Source organism: Silurus aristotelis (genome assembly GCF_946808225.1).
Source record: "Silurus aristotelis genome assembly, chromosome: 16".
NCBI classification, from domain to species: Eukaryota; Metazoa; Chordata; class Actinopteri; order Siluriformes; family Siluridae; genus Silurus; species Silurus aristotelis.
In genome coordinates, this window is record NC_139589.1 from 24,018,163 (window position 1) to 24,033,051 (window position 14,889).

Genomic DNA, 14,889 nt, shown 5'->3' on the forward strand with positions numbered 1-14,889 from the left:
GTGTGTGTGTGTGTGTGTGTGTGTGTGTGTGTGTGTGTGTGTGTCTGAGAATCATGGGAATGTGATTCTTTTTTTTTTTTAGAGTCTTCATGTAAATATGATGTAGTTTTTTTGTTTTTCTAAAGCAGACAAAGATCCCTATAAATAAACTCATCACCTGGTTTCAATAAACTTTCGTGTTTATAATAATAATAATAAATATTGCAGCTTTTTTGAGCTTCATCTTCAAGTCCAGTAGGGTGGGTGTGGAAGTGAGATCATGCTGTTTCTGGCATAAATAAACAACTCACGTGTGAGGAGAGCTCGGTGACCGGGTGCGCACATACTCAGAATAGCACCAGTTGCACAGCTTACTGACTTATGAAGGTCGGTGCTCCTTTTGACTGTGCGTGCAGCCTTGTGCTGCCATCTGTTGGCTTGTTACAAAACTAGTCTCAAAACTCTTACTAAGACCTTGTATAGACGTGTCCTTAATGCATAAAACCAATAAAGACACGTTTGGAATGATGTTTTTATTGAGCAACAGTATTTGGACACCCAATTAAATTTTTTGCAAAAAAAAAAAAAAAAAAACAACCCATATGTGGTTCTTCCCAAACTGCAGCATCAAGATGGAGGCACAGAATTGTATGATCTTTGAATGCATTTTGTACCATGACATTTTCCTTCACTTGAACTAGGTGACGCAAATCTGTTCCAGCATGACAATGCTTCTATGCACAAATGAAAATATGCTGTCCATGGGAAAGCTGGAGTGAAAGATCTCCTGCTCACCTTACCACCATCAGTACCTGACTTTACTAACACCCTTGTGGATTAATGAGCACAAATCCCCACAAAATTCTAGAGGAACATCTCCCCAATCTTATGGTCAGGTGTACACAAATTTCTGTTCATACAGTGTACAGTTTTTACAGCTGCAGGTCTGAACACACTCCCTACATTCCACAATTAGATATTCCTCTGCTATATTAAGCTTTTGAGGTCGAGCTGGAACTCCCACAGATGGCATGTTGGCATGAAGCTTGTTTTTGTTTTTTTTTTCCATTTCTGGTTCTAGTTTTGTATCTTCTTGTTCTCATTATGCGTCTCTGTCTCTCTGAAACTCTGTTTTCCTGGAAAGCACAAGAGATTGTGTCTCCAAGAATGAGTTTGGACACCTGGATGGTAACCGGGGTGTAAATGTTTGTCGATGTGACCTTGTTCACCCATTACTATGACCTTGTGTTTGTCCTTGAGTGGCAGCTGGAAAACAAGAAACATTTCATGCTATCGGCTGTAGATTATGGCCTTTCATCTGTTGGCAAAGGTAGTTGGTAGGTGTGTGTGTGTGTGTGTGTGTGTGTGTGTGTGTGTGTGTGTGTGTTATAAGATTTAGAGCTGTGAATATACACCCAAGCTGGATATTTACATTATCTGGCCAAACGTTTGTGGACACCTGGCATAAGAGGGCCATAAGACCACAAACTTTGGTGCATAGGTTTTGACCTTTTTGACATCCAGAATAGTTGTGTTTCGGGATTCAATTCCAATACAAGAGATCTGATTCGTCCAGATAAGATGAGTTCATTGCATTCCATGCATATCAAATTTGATGTCCACGGATCAGCTGAAACATCTCAGACCATTTCTGATTGATGTCATGATCCGAGTCTTGAATCCAAACCCCTCCCTGTACATTTACAAGACACTACTACTCTAGAAAATCCAAAAGACTTGTGTATAAAACAGAGCTTTCATGTTCCCATGTCACTTGGTCTTGGTCACTTGGTCAACACTATGAGGGGCTTTGAGTCTGCCTATGGTCAGAGGTCACCACTCCGACCGTGCTCTCCACCAGCCTGAAGGCCTCCATGAATTCGTTAATGTCAATGCTGCCGTCCCTGTTGAAGTCGATGCTTATGGCCAGGTCTGATATGGCTTCATCGCTGATCTCCATCTTCAAGTGGGAGCTCAGCAGCTTCCATGTCTGGCGGAACTCCTCCAATGAGATGAGTCCTGTCCAGAGGGGTGAGTGATTAGATCTTTCCCAAGTCGAAAAGAAACTGATATAGCAGGGATTTTTAATGTACATACACTGCAAAAAATAAGTCTAAATGTCTAAATATAATATATAAATATATCTAAATAAATGCATGATTTAAGAAGATACAGACTCGAACAAGTGCCAGTGTAGCAGGATAATTACACTTGGGAAGATTTCTTTAAAACATATTTAGGCTTTAAAAAAGAATAAAATGTCTTAAAATAAGCGTTAAAACACACCATTAAAAAACTTCTATTTAGTCTAATTAACTTAAAACTAGCTTTTTAATTGTTTTTTTGATTGCTTTTTTTTATGTGAAAAGATCTTTAAACCAAACCGGAGCTACTAAACAAAATTCCTCGTAAATTAAGAATGGTTATTATATATTAAAATAAAAACAAAGTATTTAAACTAAATACAAGATCACCCACATTCGGTCTGTCAAATGAGGACTGCCTTGAAACACAGTAGTTATGATGGAAAAACAAAGCGAAATCATTACTTGCTGCTTCTTAATATACATAAACTTTTTGAATGTATTTTGTCATTAAAGATATTTAACATGAGAAACTAAAATCAAAGTACAGAACAACTTAGTAAAAAAGGCACAAGTAACAAAGTAAAAAAAAAAAAAAAACACTGAATAATGTTGGAAAGATTGTGGTGATTTAATACATAATTCTGGTGATTTTTATTAAATAGATTTTATAAATGTGTATAAATGTATCATTTTCTAAATTATAAATGCATTGACATAAAACAAGCATGTATAATAAATACTACTAATAAATACTACTAATAATATATTACAGCTAAAAACAAAGTCTTTAAACATACACGGTCCCAAAATACACCTCTGATGGTACTCAAGCTCAATTTTCAAGTCAAATAAGTCATAATAATCGTACACAATCTGCTCTTGGGTAATATTTTATTCTTGACCAGATTTTTTTCGCAGTGCAGAAGTATCTCAGAGCTCATACCTGAGTGATCTGTGTCTATAATTCGGAAGATGGTCTCCAGGTTGGAGTGATGTCTGTACATTGTTTCCAGGAGCCCTGTATGAGCAAGCTGTGGAGACAGATTTTTCATCAGTTTCATCATACTGATTTCACACACGACCATTTCATACACTGATCAACCATAACATTATGACCACCTGCCTAATATTGTGTTGGTCCCCTTTTGCTGCTTAAACAGTCGTTACCCGTCGAGCATCAAAAGCATGAACTTGGACCAGACTTGGTCTGTTGGACCAGCCATGGATGATACTGTCGCCGGTTCACCACTGTTCCTTCCTTGGAGCACTTTTGATAGATTCTGACCACTGCAGACCAGGAACATCCCACAAGAGCTGCAGTTTTGGAGATGCGCCGACCCAGACGTCTAGACGTCACAATTGGTCAAACTCGCTCAAATCCCTACGCTCGCCCATTTTTCCTGCTTCTAACATCAACTTTGAGGACAAAATGTTCACTTGCTGCTTAATAAATATCTCCACCCACTAACAGGTGCCATGATGAAGAGATCATCAGTGTTCTTCACTTCACCACTGAATGTTTTAATGTTATGCCTGGTCAGTGTGCATGATAATGATTTTTCTGTTGAATCGTGGTCTTTTACTTTTTATCCAGACGACTTACACTTAAGCAGTTGAGGGTAAGGACCTTGCTCAGGGGCCCATCAGTGGCAGCTAAACAGTGCTGAGATTTAACCTTGTGACCTTCTGATAAAGAGTTCAATTCCTTAACCACTGAGCTCCCACCTCCCCTAGTGCTAGATTGAATTATTGCTCTATCTCCGTTACATCATACCTCATTGTTGGGCTCGGTGATGTCGAGCTCTCGGAACCAGTCGTGGTAGTTGAGCGTGCCGTCCTGCGTGTTGCAGCCCACCAGCTGGGATCTCAGGACTCTCCATGGCAGGCCGAGTCGCAACACCGACTCCAGCGCAGCGGCCCAGTGCTTCATCGAGATCACACCTGAAACAGATGCAGTACATGGCTTTCCTGAGTGAGCACCCAGCAAAGACTGGTGAGCTTTTTATCTCCGGGATTATCCAGGTCCAGGTTTAATAGACATGTTCAGAGATGGAAAGCCACCTAACTATATTCACATGTCTCTGTGTCTTTATTTCAGGTGTACAGGTAATAAAAGAGTGTAAAGCATAACTGCTAGATCCTATTTAGGATTGCTGTGGATTCAGGAAACATTGCACCAAAGAGGAGTTTAGCATAATGAATCCACCAGTAGTGGACAATAAGGAAGGAAAAGTGATTTGTTTTTGTATTTAAGTAGCTTTTTTACGTATTCATACTTTACTTAAGTGTTTCCATTGATAAAAGAATGAGCAACTCGGACCCGAAGAGTTGAGAGATGAACTACTCAGCTGTTTCCTGTAAAAAACCTACAGAGATTCCGTTCATGCACGTCCTCACTCTTTGAGATGACTCACTGAGTCACTACTGAGTCACATTATAGGCTTGTTCAGGATCAACGAATCATTTGTGCATGACACATCACTATTGTGTACATCATCCACCACTGGAATCCACCAAAAGAAGAGGTTTTGGAATGGAAGGAGGAAACTGGTGAACCGTGTGAAACCTACACATACATTTCAAGAACAGAAACAGAAACTACTTAGAAGAACCAGAGCTGAAGTAACAGGTCCTGTATCTGTGTGTGTGTGTGTGTGTGTGAGTGAGTGAATGTGAGTGTGTGTGTGATTTACCTGTGTGCCCTGGGTCATACTCTTGGAAGGCACTGATGAGGTCTGACATGTGGGCAAAGAGTTGCTCTCTCAAGGCTCGTAGAGCCGAACGCTCTGTCCGTCCAACACTACACACACACACACACACACACACACACACACACACACACACACACACACACACACACACACACACACACACACACAGACAGAGCTTTAAACTCATTTTCACAGTTTAATTATTTGTTTTTTATACTTTACAATATGCATGGGAACTTTTCAAATAGCGTGTGTGTGTGTGTGTGTGTGTGTGTTTGTGTGTGTGTGTGTTTGACATAAACCTTCATCTAAACAGTGTGCCCACCTCTGTCTCAAGGTCAGCTCTCTGGTGGATCTGCTGGCCTGGTACTGAATGACATGAGGATTTAGGTCTGGTCCTAATCTTATATAGGCTCCTCTGTTGCTGCCTACTTCATAGTAGTTAGATGCAGAGAAAATGGTCAGCACCTACACACACACACACACACACACACAAACACACACACTGAATTGTTATTTGGAATTAAATGTGACATGCTATAATTCAAAATTAGTCCAAAATATCATTATGTATATTGCAGGGTATCAACTACCCCATGTGTGTGTGTGTGTGTGTGTGTGTATAACGTATACATCTCTGACCCTGCGGTTGTGACAGAACTCATAGCCGTCCTGTTTACACTCGTGGGAACGGATAAGCAGATGCAGGTTGTGTCGCTCGAGGACTTTCTGCGTGATGTCGGGACCCCAGTAACAGCCGCCTCCTCGAACCTCATTTGGGACGCAGCCGTCCTGTGGCATCGGGTCACTCCACAGCAAATCGACGATCTGCAGGAGCGACACGTTCAAAAACTGGTGCAAATGAATGAAAGTTCTAACTTTTAAATATGTGATCATAACGAGATATTTGTTAAGGAAATGTTGAGCTCGGACTTGTGCGCTCTATTCAAAGGAAGTGAAAAAAAAAAACGATGCTACTGTCCGCCTGCTAGATGGCCCCGGTGTCGCCAACTCGAAATCTGATTGGTTAAAGCAACAACCTCAAGCAGCATGTATTTGAGAGCTAGTTATGAATGCCTCACATCAGATTCCTTTGACCCCGGCAACACATGATGTGGCGGCTGAAATCTGATTGGATAGAAACTAACACTCCAGGAAGCAGCACATTACTGATTCTGATGGTGTTCAGGCAAGGAAGAGAAGGACTTACATGGCTCACAACGAATTAAATGTAACTGTAAACAGATAATAACCTACAGTGTGTCATTCCTGACTGGATAAGAAACAGTAAATGCTGCAGTACAAAAGGAACAAAACGCTCCAGGACCGCACTCCTTTAAGCTGGAACAAATATTAGGTTTATTAGACGTTATAGTGGAATCTCCTGTCCTCTGTACCTGCTTCCACTCCTCCGAGTCCGTCTCCGGAGCCTCGACGGAATCAGAGTCGGAGTCTGAGGAAAAGAAGTTAAGCCTGTCACAGGAGGCACTGAGCCCCGCCCACCTCCTCCTTTCCTGAAGCTCCTCCTCCACAGAGTGGCTAGTGCTAATGTAGTAGGTCTGCCGCGGGCGTCGCTCGTACGTTAAAGAGCGCACACGTTTCCTGCTAGACGTGCTGTATCGCTCCTCGTTCCTGTCTGAGGGCTTCAGGGCCTGCTGAGGACGTTTTGGGGGCCTCAGAGCCGAGACGTACTGCGGAAAACAGAATCATGGATATAGGAATAACGGGAAACAATTGCTGTGGAATAAAACACTTTATTATTACATTCACAGCGAGTTATATTGATCTCATTCAAACAAATAGGGTTAAGGGCCTTGCTCAGGGGCCCAAGAGTGGCAGCTTGGTGTGGCTGGGATTTGAACTCATGACCTTCACATCCAAAATCCAATGCCAAATAAATAAAACTATAACATACTAATAAAAATTCGTTGCACTAAAAGTCCCTCAACCGGGTCTTTAATTATTTCCCCCCAACAGCACAACACAACACAACATGGTGAGGTTTATTCCCCCCATGTTTACAACTCACTCTGTGTCGTTCCAGTTTGGCGATGATCTGGAGGTCAGTGGTGTCCGAGATCCCTCCGTGCACAATCAGCACTTTCTGGTCGATCACGGTTGCCAAGGGCAACCAGCTAAATATCTTCTGGAGCAGCTTTAGGATCTTCTTCCCATGAACCTGTGATGGTCAGAATGCATCAAATCAACCACCAAACTGGTTACTAATTGCAGATTGTTAAATGTTTGTGGACACCAGACCATTTTTTTTCGTGTTAACTCGCTAGCTCTGTGTCAATGAGGAGACGTTGGAGATGTTATGAACACTCGGCGCTGGTGATAAATTTAGCTAGGCGTAATCTGCTATCCTGGGTGTTAGTAGCAGCTGCTACTGCCTGAATGAAATCTAATCTCAGATCTCTCTCGCTTTCTCTCAGATAAAAAAAAAGCTGTAATGAAAAACATCTTTGTAGTCGATTATCTTAATCTCCTCCTGACAATGTTAGAAGAACCTGAAATGGATATAAATGTATTTTTGGCATGTTCTGCCCTCATTACATTGAACACTTTTCCCTAATGAGATCTCTCTCTGTTGTTCTTTTTCTCCAGCACGTTTTTATTTGGTGACCAAAAATTTCGGGATCTACCCCAAAAGTGAAACAGGTTCCAGAAATAGGGTCCAGACACTAAAATCAGCCCTTGTGTGGACGGAAATGTGTCTATGATTTATTTGCAGAAGACTAAGCCTAAAGAAAGCCCATTTAATCCTGTAATCCGTCACCCAGGTCAGTGAGAGTGACCCATTTCACAGCGTGACTGTTAGAGGTCACAGCTCAGGTTAATGCATATTCAAGTCCAAAAAATGATGTGTCATGGTTGATGCTGTATTTTGTTTATTGAAGTCTGTGGGACCCGAGCAGGAAGCTCACTCACCCTGTACTTCCCATGAACCTCCTTGTTGAAGCCGTACCTGGAAGAGAAAGGGGTGAGAGGTAAGTCATGTGACCTCTGAAAGGTTTCTCAATTCTATGAAATGCAGCAAACCCAAACAATAGACTTGGACGATTCCTTGTGGTCCGATGTTTCTTCAGTTCCCTGTTTATTGCATTAATTTCCCATTTCACATCTATGGAAATTTTTCTGAAGACAAAATTAAGCCTAGAAGTAACAGAGAGCATTGAAGACCCTGGTCATTTTGCTAATCTGACGCTAGGACGAAGCTTGAGCTCATAAATCCAGTGGTGGATGAAGTACACAAACCATGTATTTGAGTAAAGTAGAAATACTTATTGTCCACTACTACCTACAGATCTGATTTTCACAGAGATTACTGCTTATAATTGGCTTCAGAATGTATATCACATCTACAGGACATCCAGAAGGACCACCAACTACCTCAGGTTGACAATGTGGTCCTCGTGATTTCCCCTATTGAGGTGGACGTCGTTGGGATACACCAATTGGAAGGCGAACAAGATCAGCAGGATCTCAATAGAGTCTTTCCCTCGATCCACAAAGTCTCCATTGAAGACGTACGACGTCTCCACCGATGGCAAGCCGTTCTGAAGGGTGACGACAGAAAAATCATCTACAAATAGATGTTTTTGATAACTAGCATGGCCATGCTATATATAGTACTAACCTTATAAAAGACCAGCAGGAGATCTTCAAGTTGTCCGTGCAAGTCTCCTGTAGAAACAAAAAAACCTTAATATTTTTTTACCAACATGCAAACTATTGTGTGATTACACCTACCCCACATACCACAGATTGTGATTTCCTTGCTGTGGCGTGTAGACACCACGTTAATGTTCGGCAAAACCCGGAGCAATCTCCATGTTTCCCCGAGAAGCTGAAGGACATATCGAGAATGGAGCTGCTACTGGGAAAGACACACACAACCAAGAAAACAGACATGATGTCAAAAGGACAGATTCTAATATCAAATATACTTCAAGCTCAGAGAAGATCTAAGATTCATTATTGAGATCTGAGCTTTGTTCTGGTGTCCGGTTCCTCTGTTCCTCACAGAAAGATTGTGTGTAAATCGTACAACAAATTGATTTCTCTTTTAGACATCATACCTCAGGACCTTCAACTGAGCCATATTTGCAATGCCATACTTGTTTTTGTTTGAAGGCCTCTACTAGATCTGTGACATTGCTGACAGTCAGAGGGAACGTCAGGTGAGGCCCGGTGTAAACCTCCGGCACCACAATGTCCTTGTAGCAGAAATACCGCTCCCATTCCGCATCTAGGAACACTTCCGTCTCCCGAAATATGTGGGAGATCAGCTTTCCTGAGGACCAGATTGGACATGAGAAGTGAGGATCATGTTTACGTGTATGATTTCTGAAATGAGTGTCGCTTTTGACAAATAAGCTGAAACAATGGAAAACTCCTACGTTCATTGCTTGCAGGAGTGAAGTGGTCCATGAGGAAGCCAAAGAAATTGTAGAGCTGAAGAAAGAAAACACACAAAGCAAGTGTGAGGTTACAGCAAATCAGAGGTGGAACGTCACAGATGACTTTTTGTGTACTTCGACTTTTTTATAGTTTTTTAAATCTGTAGTTTTACTTTTACTCAAGTTAATGTTTACTTAATGTTTTGTTTGAAGTTTTGAACCTAACTACATTTTAAATCACATTCGTTAAAAATCTTCTTCTTCTTCTTCTTTCGAGTTCTCCCATTAGGGGTCTCCACAGCGGATCATCCATCTCCATACCCCCCTGTCCTCTACATCTGCCTTTTTCACACCAACTACCTGCATGTCTTCCCTCACCACATCCATAAACCTCCTCCTTGTTCTTCCTCTTTTCCTCCTTCCTGGTGGCTCCATCCTCAGCATTCTCCTACTGATATACCCCATGTCCCTCCTCTGCACATGTCCAAACCATCTCAATCTCACCTCCCTCCCCTTGTCTCCAAAACGTCCTACATGCACTGTCCCTCTAATAAACTTATTTCTAATCCTATTTTTTGATTACATCAGAACACCTTTGTATTAAATACATTTTGCATTACATATATTCCATCAGTGAAATCTCTCACCTTGATCTGATCCTGCTCTCCTGCGTACTCGATGGACTGGAAAATGTTCCACGTGCACCGGCGTCGCATCTCCAAGCGGGCTACGTACTGCCGGTACCAGCGCTGGATGAGTAAAGCTGCCCGCATTGCTGTACAGGTACACAGTGATTAAACTTCATCTCGTTTAGTTCTTTTTTTTTTCTTCAGGAATGGACCAGGATGTACCACTCTGTCTCACTCTGTATGTTTTTGTATCTTCAGTACAGGACGTGTTGGAAAACAGAGCTGACCTGACACTACTGTATAATATGTCCTATAAAACAGACTACAGCTCAAGGGCACATCTGTAGCACCATGACTTACAATAAACAGTAAACCTGGCCTGTTTTTAGGTATAATATAATAATGAAGTTCCTGATTTGAACACGGGGTGCTGCTAATATTCACAACCAGATGTGTATATATACTGGCTCCTGAACTTCTCTTTCATTTTCATACTAATGATGCTGTTTATTCCACATCCCCAAATGAACAATATAAATCTCTTAATTACTCAGAACTTATAGGTCGAGGCTGGCAATCATACTGGTTGTTTTATTTTTTTGTTTGTGTTTATATAATGCATTTGTTTGTAATTTTTCATTTAATTAATGAATTTTAAGGCCCATTGCTCATGGGCCTTAAAATTCTGCTACTTAGTCATATGACACTACACTACCCTATACTACACTACACTACCCTATACTACACTACACTACCCTATACTACACTACACTACCCTATACTACACTACACTACCCTATACTACACTACACTACCCTATACTACACTACACTACCCTATACTACACTATACTACCCTATACTACACTACACTACCCTATACTACACTACACTACCCTATACTACACTACACTACCCTATACTACACTACATTACCCTATACTACACTATACTACCCTATACTACACTACACTACCCTATACTACACTACATTACCCTATACTACACTACACTACCCTATACTACACTACACTACCCTATACTACACTACACTACCCTATACTACACTATATTACCCTATACTACACTACACTACCCTATACTACACTACACTACCCTATACTACACTACACTACCCTATACTACACTATATTACCCTATACTACACTATACTACCCTATACTACACTACACTACCCTATACTACACTACATTACCCTATACTACACTACACTACCCTATACTACACTACACTACCCTATACTACACTACACTACCCTATACTACACTACACTACCCTATACTACACTACACTACCCTATACTACACTATATTACCCTATGCTACACTACACTACCCTATACTACACTACACTACCCTATACTACACTACACTACCCTATACTACACTATATTACCCTATACTACACTACACTACCCTATACTACACTACACTACCCTATACTACACTACACTACCCTATACTACACTACACTACCCTATACTACACTATACTACCCTATACTACACTACACTACCCTATACTACACTACACTACCCTATACTACACTACACTACCCTATACTACACTACATTACCCTATACTACACTATACTACCCTATACTACACTACACTACCCTATACTACACTACATTACCCTATACTACACTACACTACCCTATACTACACTACACTACCCTATACTACACTACACTACCCTATACTACACTATACTACCCTATACTACACTACACTACCCTATACTACACTACACTACCCTATACTACACTACACTACCCTATACTACACTATACTACCCTATACTACACTACACTACCCTATACTACACTACACTACCCTATACTACACTACACTACCCTATACTACACTACACTACCCTATACTACACTACATTACCCTATACTACACTATACTACCCTATACTACACTACACTACCCTATACTACACTACATTACCCTATACTACACTACACTACCCTATACTACACTACACTACCCTATACTACACTACACTACCCTATACTACACTATATTACCCTATACTACACTACACTACCCTATACTACACTACACTACCCTATACTACACTACACTACCCTATACTACACTATATTACCCTATACTACACTATACTACCCTATACTACACTACACTACCCTATACTACACTACATTACCCTATACTACACTACACTACCCTATACTACACTACACTACCCTATACTACACTACACTACCCTATACTACACTACACTACCCTATACTACACTACACTACCCTATACTACACTATATTACCCTATGCTACACTACACTACCCTATACTACACTACACTACCCTATACTACACTACACTACCCTATACTACACTATATTACCCTATACTACACTACACTACCCTATACTACACTACACTACCCTATACTACACTACACTACCCTATACTACACTATACTACCCTATACTACACTACACTACCCTATACTACACTATATTACCCTATACTACACTATACTACCCTATACTACACTATACTACCCTATACTACACTACATTACCCTATACTACACTACACTACCCTATACTACACTACACTACCCTATACTACACTATACTACCCTATACTACACTACACTACCCTATACTACACTACAATACCCTATACCACACTATACTACCCTATACTACACTACACTACCCTATACTACACTACACTACCCTATACTACACTATACTACCCTATACTACACTATACTACACTACACTACCCTATACTACACTACACTACCCAATACTACACTACACTACCCTATACTACACTACACTACCCTATACTACACTATACTACCCTATACTACACTACACTACCCTATACTACACTATACTACCCTATTTTACACTATATTACCCTATACTACACTATACTACCCTATTCTACACTATATTACCCTATACTACACTATACTACACTATACTACCCTATACTACACTATACTACACTACACTACCCTATACTACACTACACTACCCAATACTACACTACACTACCCTATACTACACTACACTACCCTATACTACACTATACTACACTATACTACACTACACTACCCTATATTACACTATACTACCCTATTTTACACTATATTACCCTATACTACACTATACTACCCTATTTTACACTACATTACCCTATACTACACTATACTACCCTATGCTACACTATATTACCCTATACTACACTACTCTACCCTATACTACACTATACTACCCTATACTACAATATATTACCCTATACTACACTATACTACATTATACTATACTACATTATATTACACTATACTATATTATATTATATTATACTACCCTATACTACATTATATTACACTATACTACCCTATACTACATTATATTACACTATACTACCCTATACTACATTATATTATACTATACTACATTTAGGATGACTGATGATACTACAATCAAGGAGTATTTTGTATAATATTACCTACTAAAGGCATTTGCTAGGCCTCTATCTACACTAACCTAATCAAACTGACTCACCCGTTACAGCTTCAGACAAAAATATATACAAACACAATGTTTTGATATATCGATATATATATATATATATATGATGATGTAAGAATAATTATATTAGGAAGGTGTGCATGTTTTTGTATTAAAAATACTGAATTACCTGGAACTGAAATGTTTGCTGAGGGGAGCAAAGGATAAAACAACAAGAACAACAACAACAGATAAACAATTAGAAATGCCCAGAATATTATACATCATTAGAAAATTATTGAGGTTTAAATCATTTACTCATTACAGTATTAAGAGTACCTTTGTCGTATCTTTTCAGCTCCAGCTCCGTGGGTTGGGGTTTGGTAGCACCACATCCCATGTCCCTTTGCCACAGACATACACGCCTGATCAGAGTCCTACACAATGATCACTGTACGTTCCTGGACGTATCATCTGGGCAAACAGAGGCAGCGTTAAATACACACTGGTTATTCATGCTGAGGTGATGAGGCACCACGATGCACATGTCCGATACAGGAAACACACACTCTAAGCAGATTCTCAACAATGAGTGCCGAATAAGCAGAGATTACTCATGTGCCCTGCTTTCAGCTTCAAGCTCCTCTCTGAGCATCCAGATTTTCTGTTAATTACAAGAAGTTACCGGGCATGCTATAATGAATCCTCTGTTTTTAATCCTAAATCAGCCTAGGTTTATCTTTCAACCTATAAATCTGCAGTTTACACTAATCGAAACATCCAAATTCCCAAAGATTAAAGACAGCCGACTTTGTTAATACTCACTAAACCTGTTTGCGTTCTCAAACTCCCATCATGTCAGCAGAAATCCCAGCTGTCCTCACGTTGCCTCGTGTCGCCTTCAGAGTCCTCAGACAGTAGAAAGGTGGAAATGTCTGTCATAATCACATTGAAAACACTGACTTATTTTCCTCTTCTCCAGAGCACAGTTCATCAAATCTGAAACCAGGACCTGGACCTTGAAGAGGTTCTCCTGCTGATCCTGCGAATGCTCCTGAAGCATCTCCGCAGTGATAAGTACCTTTAACAACCTCATGTCCTGGTAATCAAAACAACTAGATTAGGATTAGAGATCACTAAGGCTTATTGTCACACCTTCCTTTCATTATGTAGTATTCTATTGGGTTCGGTCTAAACCTCACTTTCATCATCAGGACTCCTGTGTAGATTCCTGCTGATAAAGTGATTAGAAGTGATATATTCTGCTCCACTCTGTACATTCTATCTCATTCTGGACAATTCTTTTGTTTATAATTGTATTATTCTATTTATTAACTCTGTATATAATCCCCTGTATATCCCAGATTATCCGCATATCTATATGAAGTGATATCAAAAGTTTGTTGACTAGTTTTGTAACACGCCAACAGATGGCAGCACAAGGCTGCACGCACCGTCACATGGAGCACCGACCTTCGTTCTACCAATCCATCTATCAAGCCACCTGTGTATCTATCAACCCATCTATCCATTCAGGTATCTATCCAATAACTGTC

The 14,889-nt window shown here is 40.3% G+C and overlaps 1 protein-coding gene and 1 long non-coding RNA gene across 2 annotated transcripts; one reads left to right on the plus strand and one right to left on the minus strand.

Annotated features, from left to right (window-relative positions):
- Window positions 1–571: 571 nt before the first annotated feature.
- Window positions 572–14,503, minus strand: ppef2b (protein phosphatase with EF-hand domain 2b). The gene is made up of 18 exons (XM_083563718.1): window positions 14,159–14,503; window positions 13,673–13,794; window positions 13,524–13,541; window positions 9,828–9,955; window positions 9,181–9,235; window positions 8,899–9,074; window positions 8,540–8,654; window positions 8,418–8,464; window positions 8,171–8,337; window positions 7,709–7,745; window positions 6,807–6,956; window positions 6,175–6,468; window positions 5,420–5,605; window positions 5,103–5,245; window positions 4,760–4,866; window positions 3,841–4,007; window positions 3,010–3,097; window positions 572–1,998 (listed from the first exon to the last, which is right to left on the minus strand). Exons 2-18 carry the CDS (start codon window positions 13,731–13,733, stop codon window positions 1,778–1,780), a joined length of 2,160 nt encoding a protein of 719 aa, XP_083419844.1. The 5' UTR covers window positions 13,734–13,794; window positions 14,159–14,503; the 3' UTR covers window positions 572–1,777.
- Window positions 7,712–10,461, plus strand: LOC310738629. The gene is made up of 3 exons (XR_014537128.1): window positions 7,712–7,767; window positions 9,815–9,963; window positions 10,068–10,461. It is a non-coding gene; the product is annotated as an uncharacterized lncRNA (long non-coding RNA).
- Window positions 14,504–14,889: the final 386 nt, after the last annotated feature.

Bases quoted from the DNA above. Each gene is read 5' to 3' on its own strand.
- ppef2b (XM_083563718.1), bottom strand. From the start codon at position 13,733: ATGGGATGTGGTGCTACCAAACCCCAACCCACGGAGCTGGAGCTGAAA. The intron at 9,075-9,180 runs GTAGGAGTTTTC...TCTGGTCCTCAG, and splicing joins CACTCCTGCAAGCAATGAAC to GAAAGCTGATCTCCCACATA. The intron at 4,008-4,759 runs GTAAATCACACA...CATCTGTTTCAG, and splicing joins GTATGACCCAGGGCACACAG to GTGTGATCTCGATGAAGCAC.